Source organism: Bipolaris oryzae (genome assembly GCF_000523455.1).
Source record: "Bipolaris oryzae ATCC 44560 unplaced genomic scaffold scaffold_39, whole genome shotgun sequence".
Classification (NCBI taxonomy): Eukaryota; Fungi; Ascomycota; class Dothideomycetes; order Pleosporales; family Pleosporaceae; genus Bipolaris; species Bipolaris oryzae.
This window is the reverse complement of record NW_006911315.1, coordinates 112,224-130,744: the sequence shown is the minus strand read 5'-3', so window position 1 is coordinate 130,744 and position 18,521 is coordinate 112,224. Positions and strand designations below refer to the sequence as shown.

The 18,521-nt window shown below is 50.3% G+C and overlaps 7 protein-coding genes across 7 annotated transcripts; 3 read left to right on the top strand and 4 right to left on the bottom strand.

Annotated features, from left to right (window-relative positions):
• Positions 1–87: 87 nt before the first annotated feature.
• Positions 88–978, top strand: COCMIDRAFT_35376 (uncharacterized protein; the record flags this gene model as incomplete). Its single annotated transcript, XM_007688228.1, has 3 exons — positions 88–201; positions 258–331; positions 384–978. The coding sequence occupies 3 exons, from the start codon at positions 88–90 to the stop codon at positions 976–978; spliced, it is 783 nt and encodes a 260-aa protein (XP_007686418.1).
• A 426-nt stretch (positions 979–1,404) lies between these two features.
• COCMIDRAFT_91044 (uncharacterized protein) lies at positions 1,405–3,058 on the bottom strand (the record flags this gene model as incomplete). The annotated part of the gene is made up of 4 exons (XM_007688247.1): positions 1,405–2,422; positions 2,475–2,844; positions 2,895–2,982; positions 3,038–3,058. The coding sequence occupies 4 exons, from the start codon at positions 3,056–3,058 to the stop codon at positions 1,405–1,407; spliced, it is 1,497 nt and encodes a 498-aa protein (XP_007686437.1).
• A 1,977-nt stretch (positions 3,059–5,035) lies between these two features.
• COCMIDRAFT_3935 (uncharacterized protein) lies at positions 5,036–9,992 on the top strand (the record flags this gene model as incomplete). The annotated part of the gene is made up of 2 exons (XM_007688200.1): positions 5,036–5,968; positions 6,021–9,992. The coding sequence occupies 2 exons, from the start codon at positions 5,036–5,038 to the stop codon at positions 9,990–9,992; spliced, it is 4,905 nt and encodes a 1,634-aa protein (XP_007686390.1).
• A 1,003-nt stretch (positions 9,993–10,995) lies between these two features.
• Positions 10,996–11,621, bottom strand: COCMIDRAFT_3934 (uncharacterized protein; the record flags this gene model as incomplete). The annotated part of the gene is made up of 2 exons (XM_007688199.1): positions 10,996–11,274; positions 11,325–11,621. 2 exons carry the CDS (start codon positions 11,619–11,621, stop codon positions 10,996–10,998), a joined length of 576 nt encoding a protein of 191 aa, XP_007686389.1.
• A 952-nt stretch (positions 11,622–12,573) lies between these two features.
• COCMIDRAFT_3933 (uncharacterized protein) lies at positions 12,574–13,588 on the top strand (the record flags this gene model as incomplete). Its single annotated transcript, XM_007688198.1, has 2 exons — positions 12,574–13,002; positions 13,187–13,588. The coding sequence occupies 2 exons, from the start codon at positions 12,574–12,576 to the stop codon at positions 13,586–13,588; spliced, it is 831 nt and encodes a 276-aa protein (XP_007686388.1).
• Positions 13,589–14,001: 413 nt separating this feature from the next.
• On the bottom strand, positions 14,002–15,814 carry COCMIDRAFT_91145 (uncharacterized protein; the record flags this gene model as incomplete). The annotated part of the gene is made up of 6 exons (XM_007688246.1): positions 14,002–14,049; positions 14,100–14,323; positions 14,378–15,051; positions 15,119–15,251; positions 15,315–15,428; positions 15,484–15,814. The coding sequence occupies 6 exons, from the start codon at positions 15,812–15,814 to the stop codon at positions 14,002–14,004; spliced, it is 1,524 nt and encodes a 507-aa protein (XP_007686436.1).
• A 1,466-nt stretch (positions 15,815–17,280) lies between these two features.
• COCMIDRAFT_71429 (uncharacterized protein) lies at positions 17,281–17,592 on the bottom strand (the record flags this gene model as incomplete). The annotated part of the gene is made up of 1 exon (XM_007688245.1): positions 17,281–17,592. A coding segment is annotated over one exon (312 nt), but the record flags the coding sequence as incomplete, so codon positions are not given.
• Between the last annotated feature and the right edge of the window lie 929 nt (positions 17,593–18,521).

Genomic DNA, 18,521 nt, shown 5'->3' with positions numbered 1-18,521 from the left:
CAAATCGTACGCTTTCCAACCCTCCTGTTACTCTGTCAAATCGCTAATCCCAAATTCAGCAGCCGTATACCCCACCCGACATACAAAATGGCTGACGCTCCTGCCCCCGCTCGCGGCGGATTCGGTTCTCGTGGAGACCGCGGTGGTGACCGCGGACGTGGTCGCGGACGTGGCCGTGGCCGCCGTGGCGGAAAGTCTGAAGTACGCAAGCGTAGCCGTTGAAGGGAAATGTTACCGGAAATTGACAATTGGCACAGGAGAAGGAATGGCAGCCCGTCACCAAGCTCGGCCGTCTCGTAAAGGCTGGCAAGATCAAGAGCATGGAGGAGATGTATGTTGAACTGGACAACGGAAATGCGAGAGAATTATCTGACAGCGTGTAGCTACCTCCACTCTCTCCCCATCAAGGAGTACCAGGTCGTTGACTTCTTCCTTCCCAAGCTCAAGGACGAGGTCATGAAGATCAAGCCCGTCCAGAAGCAGACCCGTGCCGGTCAGCGTACCCGCTTCAAGGCTATCGTCGTCATCGGTGACTCTGAGGGTCACGTTGGTCTCGGTATCAAGACCTCCAAGGAAGTCGCGACCGCCATCCGCGCCGCTATCATCATCGCCAAGCTCTCTGTCGTCCCCATCCGAAGAGGTTACTGGGGTACCAACCTCGGTGAGCCTCACTCGCTCCCCACCAAGGAGAGCGGAAAGTGCGGTTCCGTCACTGTCCGTCTCATCCCCGCTCCCCGCGGTACCGGCCTCGTCGCCTCCCCCGCCGTCAAGCGTCTCTTGCAATTGGCTGGTGTCCAAGATATCTACACTGCCTCTTCCGGTTCAACCAAGACTCTTGAGAACACCCTGAAGGCTACCTTCGTTGCCGTCGCCCACACCTACGGCTTCCTTACTCCCAACCTGTGGAAAGAGAACGCTCTCCGCCCCTCACCACTTGAGGAGTACAGCGACATTCTCCGTGAGGGAAAGAGGTACTAGAGGGTGTTTTTGGGTGACATGGGTCTTTTCTAGCATTCCTGGGTTATGGCGCGGGGCATTACATTCGGCGCCTCACGTATGTATCCAACGATAGTGCTGGGTCAACTGGCATGAAAATGAACAACTTTCAATGATGATCTTGAGGTTCTGGTTTTCACGTGTGACTTTTGCATACAATGTTCGGCTATGAGGTGATTAGCAGGCATGGAAAATCACATGTGTGTAAGGGCAATGACGGAAATCACCCGAGTATAACCAGTTGTAAACACTCGGCGTTACCAGGAGTTGACAACCACGAAGTACCTAGTCACCCGCTTGTCAACAAATATGGCAATACTAGGCGAATATTCGGTGGGATCCCAAATTCCACAATGCATTCAATTCTCTATCTTGTTACGACATGATCACTATTGTATTCAAGTTCCCTTACTCGCCCTGTAGTGGCTGGCCATTTCCACCCATGGTAATGGTCTTGGTAACAACATACTCATCAATACCCATATGGCTTCCTTCCCGTCCAAATCCAGATTCCTTGACGCCACCAAAAGGTGAAGCGACATCTGAAATGAGACCAGTATTGACACCAACCATGCCTACCTCCAAAGCCTCGGCGACTCTGTAAACCCTCTGAATATCGCGGCTGAAGAAGTATCCAGCAAGACCCACATCGGCCTCGTTGGCAAGCTTAACGACATCGGCTTCAGTCTCGAAGGGGAAGAGGCCTGCTACAGGACCAAAAGTCTCGTCCCTTGCAAGTTGCATGTCCTTGGTCATGTCACGGAGGACAGTGGGTTGATAAAAGTTTGCACCGAGATCTGGGAGTTTCTGGCCGCCATGGAGGACCTTGGCACCGTTCTTGACGGCGTCCTGGACGTGTGCGTCGACTTTTGATACGGCGCGGTCGTGGATGAGGGGACCGTGTGTAACACCTTCGTCATATCCACCGCCGACCTTGAAACTCTGGACCTTTTCTGTGAACTTGGTGCAGAATTCGTCGTAGATGCCGGATTGAACGTAGATTCTGTTGGCGCACACACATGTCTGGCCTGAAGAGCGGAATTTGGATGTGATGGCGCCGGCTACGGCGGATTCGAGGTCGGCGTCATCGAAGACGATGAAGGGTGCGTTTCCGCCCAGCTCAAAAGACAGTTTCTTTAGGGTGTCGGATGACTGCTTCATCAGAAGCTTTCCTACACCTGTGGAACCCGTGAAAGAAACTTTCTTGATGATCTTGCTCGATGTGATTGTCTCACCCACTTCTGGTGTATTTTTGAGGGCCGTTACGAAGTTGACTACGCCCTTTGGTATTCCTGCGCGGTGTGCAAGCTCGGCCAGGGCAGCAGCGGTAAAGGGAGTCTCACCAGGAGACTTGGCTACGACTGTACAACCAGCTGCTAGTGCTGGACCGATTTTCCTTGTAATCATGGCTGCTGGGAAGTTCCATCTATCCATGTTAGTCGCGCTGGCCATAGCTTCAACCATGTCTCAGTACTCACGGTGTGATCAGTCCAACAACGCCTACCGGCTCCTTGATTGTGAACACCCTGTTTCCAGGAACTGTCGCTGGAATGGTAGTTCCATAGATGCGCGGTGCTTCTTCCGCGAACCACTCATAAAAGCTCGCAGCGTAGTTGACCTCTCCCTTTGCATCTGCTATTGGCTTTCCATTCTCCCACGTTACGAGTTTGGCCAGGTCCTCTGCGTTGTCCATCATGAGCTGGTACCATTTCTGTAGCATGCGTGCGCGCTCGCGGCCGGTAGTTTTGCGGAAGGAAGGCAAGGCTGCGGCTGCAGCAGCGATGGCAGCTTCGGTATCGGCGCGATCCATCTCAGGCATTGTGCCAATGAGTTTGCCTGTTGCTGGATCTGCGCAATGATAAGAATGGGCTCATATCAAATGAAGTCAGGAAAATTACCATGGACCTCGAAGGTCTTGCCAGATTTTGCGTCTATCCATTCTCCATTGACATATGTCTGATTCTTCAGCAGCGACTTGTCGTTGAGCTGTAGGTGATGTTAGTCTGACAAGGACAAACGTTGATGGAAGCTGCTAGCATACGGGTGGTACTGAGTGTCCCATGTTTGCGTATCCTCTTGAAACAATTGATGGCAAGTTTCTCTTCTGGAAGCGATTCCTGTAGGCTGGCTGTCGTGCAAGTGATCGAGTGGCAGTAACGAAAGAGCGCATTGCTATCTTTGGTGGGGATGAAGAGAAGATATAAAATACCACGAACTTGGCCAATCTTGAGACGGCCCACGTGGAATTATTAGGGCAAGTCTAGTCCGCCTACAGAGTCTAGACGTCAATTGCTAATCACCTTTGGAGTGGGTGTTGAGCGGAACTGCGGCAGCCTATGACGTTTGAGAGAGCTATGGCCGAAATGCGGGGTTCTGCGTTCTCCAAGAGCTCAAGGTGGGATGGTAGCGAACAACTCCGAGGCAAAGCCAAGTGGACATGAACAACATGGAATTGCGTGGAATGTTATCTGATAGGTTTCAATCACGAAGGAGATGAATTTATAACAATATTATACTCTAGCATAGGTGTTTGTGCCGACTTTCCCATAGCTTTGGGACAGAGACTCTACGTGCTGGCAGCGTGTAGAGCGTATAGGGCGTATAGAGCGTCAAGGGCGTGTAGTCGGTGGAGCACAAAATAAAAGTGGTAATCATTTAATTGTTGTATGGAAAGAGAGAAACGTGACTCATAGCTGCCTGCACCGATAATAGTATCACGCTGTGGCTATAGAAGGCAAATTGAAGATACAGGAAAAGAAGAAAAAAAGAAGCCTCACCAGGGCGCCACATGGATATTTAGCTACGTTCAGATCATCATGAGCTTTTCTTCACTGCGATAGCAATTCAAAGTATAGTTCATATGGTTTTATTTTATGGTTATTGTTATGTGATGATCCGGAGCGTCGGTAGGCGTCGCTGATGAGGTGTGCTGCGCTTGGTGGTTGCGATGTTCGTCGCACTACAACACAAGTGCAAGTAGACCCAAATGCATACCAACACTACTCCAGCAAAAAGCACTCCGTTACACATTCTGCAGAAAAGCAGTATAGTCATTCTATTCATCATATTTTTCCATGCATTCTACAAGAGCCTAACGTCAATTCGTAGTGTGTTCACGATGGCTGACATGAGAGTGCCAGGATGAATTCGCAGAGACTTGCACAACCATGATTACGGAATAGATATATTGCCATTGAAGGATGGAAGCAGTATTGAGCATGGAACGTTGCGGGCGTCACTGTCCAGGGGGGCTTGCGAGGATGGAGTCGTCCTGGCACGTGGCGTACGTGCGCGCGGTTCCTTTCCCCACAGATGCCAGCGAGCTCTAATGGCGTTAAGCTTTTAGAGCCGCATGTCGATCATGCAGGAACAGGCGGCAGGAAGAGCTGTCAAAGGAAAAAAGAGAGCTCGAATAGCAGTCCAGAGTCGGTCAGGAGACTCCCGAAAAGTTGCCGAACTTGCTTGAATTCTGTTCCGACGTCGATTTTCAAGTCTTTTCACGCGTATTGAATTATTAAATGTTGAGAAACAAGGTGCATTCTTTATTGTCGTGATTGCGGCGTCGAAGAAGCGTTCCCTGCTCTAAAATCGTGTTGGGTTTTAGCGCGCTTAGGATTGGGTGAGCAGCCAACATTGGGTCAACCAGCTCCAACGCGGCGCTTCCCCATCAACCACACGCCCCTCAGCGACATCATCTATTCCGGCTTCCCTACTGCTTGTGGGTTTTGGAGGGGTCTGCCATTTATCATTTGTCCTTCGCGTCCTTTTCTGCGTCCTTTTCGTTTGTGCATCGCGCACCCGCAGGCGCATACCTATTCACAACAACACGACACACGGCCAGCCGGCATTCAGCATCGCGCGCGCTATTGCCATCATCGGCGCACATGCACGAGAGCCTTCTCTGCTACTGATGCAATCGTGAAAGTTGACAAATACCCTATTTGGGCGGTGTAAGTGCGCCCTAGCTGCGACGCATCGGATCCCCTTCACTCACCGCGCTACCCTAGGAACGCAACAGCTTCACCGCAAACAAGTCCCTATGTCTAGCCGATCGAAGCGCAAGTTCGACATCGACCCCAACGCATCAGATCCCGACGACTTTGATTACGACGATTCGGAAAGACGCGCAGCACCTCAGCGCCGTCGCAACCGAAGCACGCCGGGGGCCAAAAAGAAGCCCTCGAAGCGCCAGCGGCGCGTGTACAGCGGCTCTGACATCGACGACGACGACGAAATCGAGTCGGACGACTCCTTTACCGAGCGCTCCGAGTCAGAGGAGCCAGAAATCAACCCCGCGACAGGCAGAAGCGTGCGTCGCGCCACCAAGAAGCAAATCAAGTACGAAGAGAGCGAAGACGAAATCGAAGACACGCCATCCGAAGACGACTCGCCCAAGCCTGCCTCGCGACGCCGTGCACAGCCTTCCATCGAAAAGGTTGACAAGCCATCGCTTATTGTAAAGCTGAAGATGCCCGACAACAGCTCCAGTCGCAACCTGCGCACTCGTACCGGCAGCAAATCACTTGCGCGCGGGAGAACACCAGAGGTTCATGGAACTCGACGTAGTACTCGTCTTTCGCATGATATTGAAGAACCTATCGTCGCGCTCTCTGACTCCGGCAAGCATGTCACTGTTATCCGTGAAGGGACCCGCAGTCCTGAGCCCATTGCGCGCGCAACAAGAGGAGGCAAGGGTCCCAAGATCGAGCATCCTAGCGCCATCATGGAAGCTTCGCAAGAGACATCAATGATCCGCGACGACAGTCCTGGTCCCCTCGACGCCATCATTGCTGGCACTCAGACCCAAGTGGAGGCAAGCAAGGACAGCTCGCCTGCGCAAGATGCGCAAGAGGAAGATGCCGAGGGTGAGGAGGACATGGAAGGTGTGATTCAAGAATCCCAGCATGACGAAGGGGCTGCTGAGGACTCTGACGAGGAGGGTCCAGTGGCTCGCGGTGGCCGCAATCTTAGGGTAAGACAATATTCGAATATCAGTCATGTGCTCAAACTGACAAGTCTTCTAGAATCGTGCCGCATCCTCCAAGCGCAAGCGCGCCGCCGATGAGAGCAGTGACTTTGAACCCCCCGCCGAGGACGAAAAAGAGGAAGAACTATCCGAGTCCGACAATGACAAGGGCAAGGCTTCTGCATCAGAAAGCGCTTCAGGCTCAGGAAGGCGGTCGAACCGCCTCCGAGGGAAGACTCGTCAGTCCCAGCGTAGCAGGCGCAACTCATCGTCTGAAGAGTCGGGGCTGGATCAAGAAGAATTGCAGGATGAGCTTCAGGATCTGGAATACAACAAGAGACGGCGACTGAGCCGCCGAAAGCCAGACGAGGATTTGGCTTATGACTCGATGCCCAAACGCCGAGCTCGTAACACCGGAGTAGACTACCGTGTCGTCCGACCAGAAATGAACACCATGTTCGACAATGACGATGATCCTCCCGTTGCCGATAAACCACGGGCAAGAGGTGGCCGATCTACATACAGGAGCCTTTGGCGCAGCCAAGGTCCCTTTGGTGGCGGTGTCGAAGCTGGCTTGGGCGCGGCAGGCGGTGACTCTGACAGCAGCGAGGATGAGAACCAAAAGATGCCTAAGCCAGCTGGTGGAATGGTTGGGATGACCCCAACCACAGCGACGGCTCCTGGGTTCGGGTTTCCCCAAACTCACAATGCTGACCCACAACAAGCCTCTGGTGGTGGCCCAGCAAATCTTGGCAAGGTCAAGGACAAGAAGGCTCTTGCGGACGCTGACCCTCTGGGTGTCGATCCAAACGTCAATTTCGATGGAGTAGGTGGTTTGGACGACCATATCAACAAACTGAAGGAAATGGTCATGCTTCCACTGCTATACCCTGAAGTTTTCCAACGCTTCAAGATCACACCTCCACGAGGTGTTTTATTCCATGGACCACCTGGTACCGGTAAAACACTCCTTGCCCGTGCTCTCGCTTCCAGTGTCAGCACGCATGGACAAAAAGTCACCTTCTACATGCGCAAAGGTGCCGACGCCTTGAGCAAGTGGGTTGGAGAAGCTGAGCGACAGCTTCGTCTTTTGTTCGAAGAAGCGCGGAAGACCCAACCCAGTATCATCTTCTTTGATGAGATCGATGGTTTGGCACCCGTTCGATCGAGTAAACAAGAGCAGATCCATGCTTCGATTGTTGCGACACTTCTTGCCTTAATGGACGGTATGGATGGTCGTGGACAGGTCATCGTTATAGGTGCTACCAATCGACCCGATTCAGTAGATCCTGCACTTCGACGTCCAGGACGATTCGATCGAGAGTTCTATTTCCCATTACCAAACGTTGCAGGCCGACGAGCCATCATCGACATTCATACCAAGAACTGGGACCCACCTCTAAAGCCAGATATGAAGGATCAACTTGCAGAGCTGACCAAGGGCTACGGTGGTGCCGATATTCGGGCCTTGTGCACAGAGGCAGCCTTGAACGCCGTGCAGGGAACATACCCTCAAATTTACACATCCGAAAAGAAACTGTTGATTGATCCTAGCAACATCAAGATCCTAGCAAAGGATTTCATGATCTCAGTCAACAAGATGGTCCCCTCCTCTCAGCGAACCGTCACAGCAAGCGCAGCGCCATTGGGCAAGAACATCGAGCCGCTGCTGCGGAAACCCCTCGAGGCAATCATCAAGCGTATTGATGAACTGATTCCTCGGAGGAAGAAGCTCACGGCACTCGAAGAAGCTGAATTCGACGACCGAGATGACGAGAAAGGTTTCGAACGTGAGGCCACTATGCGAAATTTCGAAAGCAGCAGGATCTTTAGGCCCCGTCTACTCATCAGTGGTCTCCAAGGCATGGGTCAGCAATATCTTGGCGCAGCGTTATTGAATAGGATAGAGGGATTGCATGTTCAATCCTTTGACCTTCCGACCATCTTGGAAGATTCGACGCGAACACCCGAGGCAGCCATCACGCAACTGTTCACTGAAGTAAGGCGACACAAACCCAGTGTCATCTACATCCCTGCAATCGACGTCTGGTACCAAACATTGCCCGCACAAGCGGTCAAAACGTTCAAGCTTCTTTTGCGAAGTATTGGTGCTAATGAGCCGATCATGGTTCTGGGCATCATGGAACTATCGAGTGAAAATGAGAAGCCTGACCGACAGATGATGATGGATCTTTTCTCATTCTCACAGACTAACCAGTTTCAACTCAAGCGACCAGACCAAGAAGGCCGCTCGGAATTCTTCAACAACATCAGCCACTACATCCGCATGTCTCCTGCAGATTTTCCCGACCCTGATAACAGGAAGAAGCGCGTGCTGCCTGAACTAGAGGCCGCACCCATCGTTGAGCCGGTCATTGATCCTAAAGAACTTGCGGCTCGGGAAAAGTGGCAAAAGAAACAAGACAGACTCACGCTCAACAAAATGAAGATAGTCATCCAGCCTATCATGGACCAGTTGAAGAGGAGCCACAGGAAGTTCTTCAAACCAATCCTGGAAGAAAGCTGGTACTCTTATCTGCTTGAGGAGCAAGACCCTGACTTTGTCCGGTCAGATTTGCCTCATGACGAGCAAGAAGATCAGGGTGCTATACGACCATGGGAGTTCTCCAAAGATTCCAAGGGCGTTGATGTTCTTTTGCATGTGGAGAGTGGCAACAAGTACTACAACTTGGACCTCAGTACCATCGAGAAGCGCCTTTCGAACGGTTACTACAAGCGCCCAGCAGATTACCTCTTTGATATCAAGACTCTTGTCAAAGATGCTAAGACTTTTGGAGATGCCGAACGAACCTTGAAGGGTAATGAGATGATTACAAACGTCGAGGTTGATCTAGACAACTTTTTCATGCAGCAAAATCCTGGCCTGCTCGCAGAATGTGAGGCAGTATATCAGCGCGAACTCGAGAGGGAGCGCAAGGCGCAAGAGAAGCGGGAGAAGGCCATAGCAGCGAACAAAGAGTTTGCTGATATTGCCCGGGTGCCTCCTGAGCAATCAATCGGTACAACGGAGACCTCGGGGCCTATTGTCTTGGGCGAACCCATTCCTGGACACTTGGCTATGCCACCTGTGACTCCGTTGCGGCCAGTTCATGCCGTGGAGTTATCCAATGGCACACAACACGCAACCAACGGCTCTACCGCGCCTTCCAACGATGACACACATATGACTGACAGTCAAGATCTTAATGTCAATACGCAACATGATTTCCAATTCCAAACTCCAAGTAGGATTGACACCCAGGGTACACAGACGCAGAAGTCGCAGATCGCTGGCCGTACATTCATGGCGCCGAACTCGCATCCCAACGACTACCACAACAGCGCTTCCACGACGACTTCTGGTCAAAAGACTTCGCACAGGTCTTCAGACAACAAGTTCAGTACTCAGAGTAGTAATGGCGTTGCCCCTACTGGCATCCCCAACTTTTCGGAAATGCTGCCAGAACAGAGCGGCTCACAGCTTCCTGACACACAAGGTTCGCCAAATTTCTTTGCTCGACGCTTCCAACTCTCGCCCCGTATCTCCCCAGCACCAACAACTGACCACGTCCCCAAAACAGAAGTCCACTACGTCAGCAGTCAACCGTCAAACTCACAACCCTCGCAATCATCTCAATACGTTACTTCCATGCCAGCGCCTGCACCTCCACACCATTCGAATCTTAACCAGATCTTGAACGACGAGGAGCCAAAGCCTCAGCTCATTATCGACGATGTGCTGGTTACGGCCTTGCACGACAAGCTCGTGCAGTCTACATCCGGATGTTCACTCGAACAACTAGAGCAAATCAATGCCGCGCTCATGGATGCCATCTGGAAGCATCGATCCGACTACAACCGCAACGTTGTCCTTAAGGAAGTCACCGAAGCGTTTAACGTCATCATCAACGATATCCAGGCCATGCAAGAGATCCTTCGATCGAGCCAAGAAGAAGAAGAGGCGGAAATGCGGAGACAATACCACTCGACACAAGATGACTGGTTCTCCCAGACACAAGCGCGTCGCTAGAGTTCCAGCAACCGCTTTGTAAATACCTCCTCTTCTTCCCCTCTTGGTTTAGGTTTTTGGGGGCTCTTGGATATATTCACCTGTGCATGGCGTTTCGGGTATAACGGAGCACATGCAGGGGAGGTTGTTGTGTCTTTTTTTGTTGGCATATACACCTTTTCTAAGGGAGTTAGAGAAAAAAGGAGTTGTCGTGCTGTTTATTTCTTCTCTAGGTCGCTATATCACCACACCACTACTACCCATGTACCATGACATTTCTTTTTTATCTCTGTTTTCTTGCCTCTCTACTTTTGTAAGATGCGCTGGATTGCATATCTTGGGATGGCGGGGCTGTCTCCCCACCCCTTTTGAATGTGTGTGGGCTCAGTTGCTTCAGAAGATATTTGTACGGCGGGATATTTTTGTGTAGTGTGTGTAAGAATGAAGAAAATGTTGTTGTTGTTTTCTTTTTCAGTAAAACTGATAACCCCAGTTGTCTTTTCTGGTCGGTTTGTTGTCAAGTCTTGTCATGCGTGTCTGAGAAGAGACTTGCTTTAAGCGTAGACAATAGGTCTGAGAATCAAGCTATGTTACTACGTATAAGATGCCAAGGCAACTACTTATATACACGACTACATGTTACACGAACTATTTACAATAGAATTAACATCCCCATCCGCCAAAAAAACGGTACGCTTGTTTGAAACATGGAACGAAGTAGAGAAGAAAATCCTGTCTAATCTACACATCAGTTCGTAATCACACGTCGGGTCGTAACCACCCTCATCCTTCTACCCTACCCCGATGAACAAGTCGACGCCTGGAAGTCACACTTGAAAGGATCTTTGCAGCCGCGATGTCCCGGGTGGCTGTGTAGCGACCCGGGACACCCTGTTATCTGCGGGCCACAGCAGTACGTCGCAGTATTGGGCTCCGTATAGCAGATGTTGGGTGCGCATTGCGAGTCTGCAGTTCACAGGGCGCCGCGAGTGAGGAAGGTAGTGGATGTGACTATGGCTTCTTGTCAGGCTGGAGGAGCAGATTGGGTTGTTGGGGTGGAACACTGGGTTATCGAGAAGGGGGACTGGACTGCTAGAGATGGGGCTCGATCTTCTGGCCAGGAAAGCTGGGATGTTGTAGAGGGCGTATTTGTGGGTGTGGGTGCTGTATCGTTGGTTCTTGAGAGTGCGGTGGTGATGGCGGGTACAAGGGGGTATGACGAGGCTAGAGCGGCGGACGTGTCGAGTAGCGTGTTCGGGGTACCCGGAGAGAGCGGAGAATTCGTGGAAGATGTGGAATTTCCCTAGTTACTTGTGAGCTGGTTGGCCTTGGACTTGGATCTGATGGGCTCACAGATTCGTTGTCAGTAGAGTCTCCAGTGATGTCATGCTTGTATATGAGGAGTAAAGCGATGACCAAAGCCACGATTGCCACGATAGCCACCAATGCTAATATGTTCCCTTTCAAGTTAAACACTACATTGAACCTATTCTCCTGCTGTGCGCCATCCACTTCTATATGAGGGGCGACCTCTTGATTGGTATGATTGTTCCTGACTATGTCCCCCCTGACTTCATGGGTGCCGATATGAAGCGTTCCAGAAATATCTGTCTTGCTAATATGGGTCTGCACATAGGAAGCAGATGCCATGTTGTGGAACTGAAGGGTAAAAGATTTTGGGTTAACGATATGACAAGGCCGAATCCCCTTCTTGATTCATGCATATGTTTGGAAACCCGAGGAGTATCCAGCCGCGGACGAGGCTTTAGAGAAGTAACACTGCAGGCCTAATTTGGCGTCATAAATTTCTTGCAGTCGTCATAATTTGTCATGGCTATTAATCAGGCTGCAAGCTGTGGAGAATTACTCCAACAAACGACACAGGGCATGTCACCGGTGAAAACCTGAGGGTGGGTATTGCGCCTTGTGTCACATTTTAGTATAGGGCTACCAATTAAGAGTTCAGGCAGTACATCTACCACAGGACTGGCGGTGAAGTAGTGCCAACGAGACCTTCCCAAGGATAATCATAGTGTTGATCGGCTACTCTCGGTCTGTCAGAGGCGGTACAGATTATGCTGGCTATGGGCCCGAAATGATACTTTTCATGGACGCATACCACAACATATTTAGGACAGTCAGTAATAAGAGAGCATCTGTATTTTGATTTCATTTGCACAGTATGATTTGGCTATCTTCTATGCTGAAAATTCGGACATAACTTGTACAATAAGGCTGTGTCACCTTGTGGCTGCGTTTCATGCCACCCTCGAAATGCTCGACAACAACCAAACCACGATATATGAGGCAGGATTCTGCCTTGCAGAAAATACGAAGTTGGTAACCAAAATCAGCGTTCACCGGATTGCAGTATTTCGATAGAGTTTCGTGACGCCACGTTGGTTTTGCGTGTGTGTTGATGCGATAGAGCAGGCTGACACAGGTTCGCTTATCGCCACCAACTTGCAAGTGGCTGCATACCCACCAATATGAACAAAATGAGGACAGATGGCGGTCTCTATTTGACTCAAATCAGCCTTGTGGATGCTCCTCGATAGTCGATATCCCATGAACCTGTCCCATATCCGATACAAATTCAGAAATGGAATTCGTTGGGTGTGCAGCAAGCGTTAGCCAGCTTCTAGTTTATTTATCCTCATCAGCTGTTAATCTGCAGAGGCTTTACAGTGAGCTTGTTCACTGCAATTCGAATTACCGTGACGAAGCAACGAATATCAGGCTATTGCTCCATACTCTTCAACGCCTTGGCCGCCAACACCTCGACGACGACGACAATAGCCCTGTCCTCCCCGTTCTGATATCTATATCTGGTACTGCATGCCAGGTGCTGCATCTCCTCAAACCAAAGCGACTCTTTGGTATCAATTGGGCGCCCGTCACATCGCAAAATAAGATCAGCTCAGCTTTCGAGACGCTGAACAAGAAGAGAAACCTGCTCCATTTGTATATCTCTCAAGAACATCAAGAAGCCCTCGTGGATCTTCGACATACCGTTGAATCATTCTGTAAGGTATCTCGTGCGGCAACGCCTGTGACAGGGTCAACTAGAAGGGACGCCTCTCACAGCGCCAAGGATACAACTGCCGCATCCATGGAACCACATCCAAACCAAGCAGCCCAAGAGCCTGCTCACAAACTCACTTTAAGTCTCGCCTCTCTGCTATCTATAGGAAACAACACTAACGAAAATATAGTTCAAGATGAAAGGTGGCAGGATTGCTGGTCATGCCTCAATGTTCAGCGGTCCTATGCGAGGCTCTGCAGATGTCGAGTTCGACGACTACACTGTCGATAAACAGGGAGCACATTTTCTGGCGAATGCAACTGGCGATGCCGAAAGAATGTATTGGCAATCTAACCGTCACAACACAAGTCGTAAGCGCCCGGAAAACACCCACACGCCGGTCAGGGCACTTATTCCGCCAGCGAACCAGGAAAATCATGCCGGAGGAGCAGCACCTACCCAGCAGGGACGGGGCTCGGAGCGAGATTCTGCCAGGCCAAATATGAACGAAAGTAGACAGAGAGATTCCCACCATTCCCAGACTGAAGACCGATATCGAGATGGGAGTGGACAGCCCCCCGCAAAGGATTGAGAATTCCAGTTCGGACAATGCGCAATCAGAGATCCTAAGCAACGCATTGGGTACGATATTCGAGGACATGTTTTATACAGAGTGTCGGTTAGCAAGGAGGCAACGTTATAGAGTGTTGGATACACGTATCCATCAGGTGGTCAAGCCTTTCACTACGGTCCTTTCTTAAACATGCCGCTTCTTGTTTCATTTAGAATTTATTCTTTTGATAAGTCTTGGAAAGCATATACCGTGTCTTTGAAGTTCACTGGCATTCTTTGGTCACAATTTCAATATGATGTCCAGTGAGCGTTTGGTGTTAGCGCATGGATCATGTCGACTTTCGCTGCTATAGTTGCTGTCCTAACTTTTTTCACGCTAAGAAGCGAGGCTAATCTGATTGTGTATCTGCATTTAACACCAAATCGGGTTTTCTAATTCCGCAAGCGTGCAATAACGAATGCTGCTATAAGATATATACACTGCGTGGGTGGATTAGAATATTGTTCATCTGATCGACGACATTACTTACAGCAGAGAAAAAGTACGGTAAACCAACACCAATACCCCCAAGCTGTATAGCCTGTACCCACAGAACAGTCATCAAAGGAGCGCCGACCAACGATCCCAGAGTCTTTGTCAACATGACTATACTGAAGTCCTGGACATCCGAATGCGCCAGCGCAATGAGAGGGGACTTGACCAGTGACATTGTAAAAACCGGCAGCGCAGAACCGAGAGCATATACGATCAAAGCTAGCAGTGAATGTCAGCATACCTCCACCCATCGTCGCCATCTTATCTACGTACCAGCAAGCAACATCCAGAACCTGGATGCTAGTGCCACACACAGCACGCCCACGACCGAAACCGCAATGCTGACTTCTGCCCCTATGATATTAAGTCGTACTTCAGACCCGTGGACCGTCTTGGATGACATGGAGGTCCGAATGATGCGTGGCACGATTATGGCCAGTAACGTAAAATTAACAAGTGCCTTGGCGGAGAGCATATAGCCTGCCTGTGCAAAAGTCCATTCATACCGCTTGGAAATATATTGAACTAGGAGCTTCGTATCTGAACTCGCAAGCGCAGTAAGAAAGAAGGAGCAAAGCAGGATTTGGAATTTGCGGCGACCAGTAACCAAGCGCCTCATTTTGCGCGTTGCATGGAGTATACTTTGTAAGAAGCTAGCGTGCGTTTCGAAGTCCTCAGGATGTCTAGTTGAGCTAGTGGATCTACCTTGTAGTAATGGCCCGGCTTCTTCATCCGGGTCTTGAGAAAGAGAATTCGGGGGCGTGGATAGAGTTGATGATTTTGAAACCGAGGGGAGCAAGCTGATAGTCGGTATGGCACAGAGGAGGAGAGAGATGTTAAGCCAGAAGGGGAGCCAGAGACTGTTGCTCATGGTGAATGCAGCTAGAGTTGGTCCGAGGAAGGAGACAATGTAGGATGTTGAGCTGACGTAGGAGAAGTAGGATGCTCTTCGATGAGTTAGTTTCTCGTGATACGAAACCGTTGAAAAGAATGGTGACTAGATGGTTTACATACCGTTCCACATACTCACTAGCTAAAGCTGAAGTCAAAGTGAAGATTGTAGACTGAAATACGCATTCGCCTCCAAGGACATTGAGAAACGGACCAGCGATGATGGCGTTAGTGGGGAGGATGTGCGGGAAGTTTCCTGATACAATGTTCAGAACGAGATCACATAAGATGGGGCAGAAAGGGTAACGAGAATACATACCAACAAGCATAGCCCAGGTACTCATAAAAATCCTCGGTATCAAATTACACAATAATACAATCTTGACACCCCATCTCTCGGCGACAAAGCTGAAGGGTATTGTTACGATGAAGTCTGTGAGCCTGGTATCAGCATCGGGGAGAATAAGTAAAAATGATCACCCACATACCACAAACAACAAGCGTCGTCTCCATAGTACCCTGTAACCAAGCAAGACGTCGCTGCACATCATCTATTTTACACAGCTTCTCTGGTATCGAGCCATCTGGCTGTATAGCAGATGGATCATGCAACTCGTAATGCGCCTGGCATAGTCGGAGTTCAATCACCCGGTTGAGCGGAAGCGTATATAAAACAGCTGAAAGATGAACAAGAACGAGGAGGAGTACCAAGGGCCATATTGCGCGTTTATGTACTACTACTGTAGATGGGGCAAGGGAAGCACGGCGGAGCGGAGGAGATGGAGTGCGCAGAAGCCTGCGACTATGAATTTCAGACATTTATTACCTATGATGCGAAATATACACCACGGCTTGCATCGTCATCACTGCTTGTTGTGTGTCTGGCGTTATAGCATCCCGTTCCCTCTCCCCTTAGATTGCTGTTGTCGCGCAACCTCACGATAAGACGCAATCCACGTGATCACGATAACGCACCTCCAATCGTCCGTACATACTTAACTCACCAGCACCAGCACCAGCACCAGCACCTTCCCACTCGCCACCCAAGGCAACCCCATCAAGCTCCACCATCTCACTACTAACACCATCCCCTCCCCACCTCACCTAATCGCCCAGGAAACCGGTGTGGATCCACAATCCCAGCGCATAACCCACAACGATAATTACCCATTTCTAGTCCAACCCCATCACGTAATTCGTCCTGGAACTCCCGGACTCCGATTGGGGAAATAAGACCAAACCCCAGCATGCAAGCAAGACGGGATCATCCCAGCACAGCAAAGGCCAACGCATTGGGCCGAACTTGTTTCCACTCCTTTCCACTCCGTGGAAAGGGTAGGGTTAAAAGGGGGGATTGGGTTAAGGGCCATAACAAACACGCGATTTTGTCCCAAAATAAACCAGTAGTAGTATTAGTGGTAGTAGTAATAGTAGTAGTACTACTACTCGATAAATGCTCTCAACGTATGGTGTACTAGGATCATTTTTATTATTATTATTATTATTATTGTTGTTGTTGTTGTTGGTGAGCAGGGCGCTGCTAATCTCTTGCGTATATTCCATCTCTCTCTCTCTTTCTCTCGCCAAGATAAAAAGTAAGGAAAGAAAGAAAAAGGGTGTTTACTATCTCCCGTTCAAAGGCAACCCTTTCGAGACCCATCAACCGGTGCTCGTGCTTCGCTACCCTTTTACTACCACTCACCAAGTTAAGTAAACCCGCGGAACAGTGGCACATGGGGAGTCATCGTGGCTGGGGGGGTGGTTAGGGGCGCAGTCTCTCAAGGGTACTTCCTTGCGGCAATGTTGCTCTTCCCCCCCCTTCCCCACCCCATTTCTATACCAGGTCCGTCCTTGAAAATCCGCCACGCCACGTCTGCGTTTGCCAACCGCGCTTTGGAGAGGGGAGGGGCGGGGAGGCTGTGTGGTCCTGTAGCTACGAGGAGCGTGACCATATGCGAAACTGCCGCATACGCAATCATTCTCAAAAAAGTCCACTAATACTTTACTTTGGCCCCGGGGCTCTCTCTCTCTCTCTCAAAAGACCATGTTCTGTGAGGGGAGGGGTTTTTTTTTCGAGGCGATGGTGTGTACCCTGCAAATGTTCGCCTCATGTTTAGGTTCTTGGAGGAGTATGTGCGTCACACACACACACACCTTCCCTCCCCGACGACCCGCCCACCCTCTCCCATTTCGCTCTCTGTCGTTCCTGTTCCTTTCTTTCCTTCTCACTTGCTTTTTCCATGTGCAACAGATAGATATAGGACTAGCGCGGTGGCGGCCGCAAGGACGGCGAGCAGCAAAAGCACAATTACGATTGTGGCGCGGAGTTTATTCTGCATCCATCCTGCGCGTAGTCGGCTGTTGCGTCGTGCCCTGGTACGCGGGTCCAGCGCGATGTAATCTCTTCGCCAAGGAATGCTGTCGAAGATTTCGAGCGATTCAACGGAGGCAGGAGACGGTGGGGCGGAGGTCGGATCGCACTCGGCATAGCGGGGACAGAGCGTCTTGTTTGCAAATGCCGTGTCGTCGTCGGTGTAGGGCGAGAAGATTCGGTAGCCTTGTCCCGTGGGCGTGCTGGCTGCTGTTATGGAGATCTTTGAGCGTGTTAGTGAATGAAGGCGCCCAGGCGCCGTGTGTTGAATAACTCACTAAAGGCATACTCGCCAACATATGCATCGAAATGACGTGAATGTAGTGCTTTACTGCTCGATGGAGCAGAGCATGGCAATCTTAAAGACTTCAAGTTGCATTGCTTACTGTGAAACCTGTGGCAAGTGGACGTAGCTTGCGTCGCATAACGCCAAAGCATCCACTCGCCCAACGCAAGTTGCTGGGGGTCATCATAGGCTGAAACACATAAACATGGATATACCAGAATAGAAGCGCGTAAGGAGAATCAAGTGGTGAAGGGCGACCGTTTCTATAGCTATTTGATGTTCGTAGCGCTTCCAGCCCCGCTGTCAAGTACAATCTAGACGTCAACCATGCTTGTAGCATGCCACGCACTCTCTTCACCATCCCACCAAACACGCAAAAGACAAACGTCGGACACCCGTGGAACAAAAAAGGGGGCCCGAAAAAAAAGATTCCAATTGAGAAAAAAAAAGAAGGGTATCTCTGCTCGCTTAAGCAAACGACATCTGCGAGTGAGCTTGATTGTGCTTGCTTGCTTGTATTCCAATTTCACCCTCCAGCCGCTTTTCCTCCCCTCAAGCCGTGGGTGCAGGTCGGAAGACCCATATTAGATGGAGACAATGTCCAAGAAGAAGGGTGTTCGACTTGACCTAGGCCCCGCAAACCGAGCCACTGACCAGAGAGCAAGTAGGCCAAGAAGCGGGCGAGGGTGCAGTATTTTTTTGGTCGGACTAAACAAAAGAAAATGCTCGAAACAGGAAAGGGGTGTTCTTTGATATCGCAGAATAACAGGAACAAACGCTTGGAGATGCTAGAAAGGATTACCGTGAAATGAGGCACATGTACGAGTGTTTTTTGGTACAACGCAACCCTCTCGGACAATGACGAGACG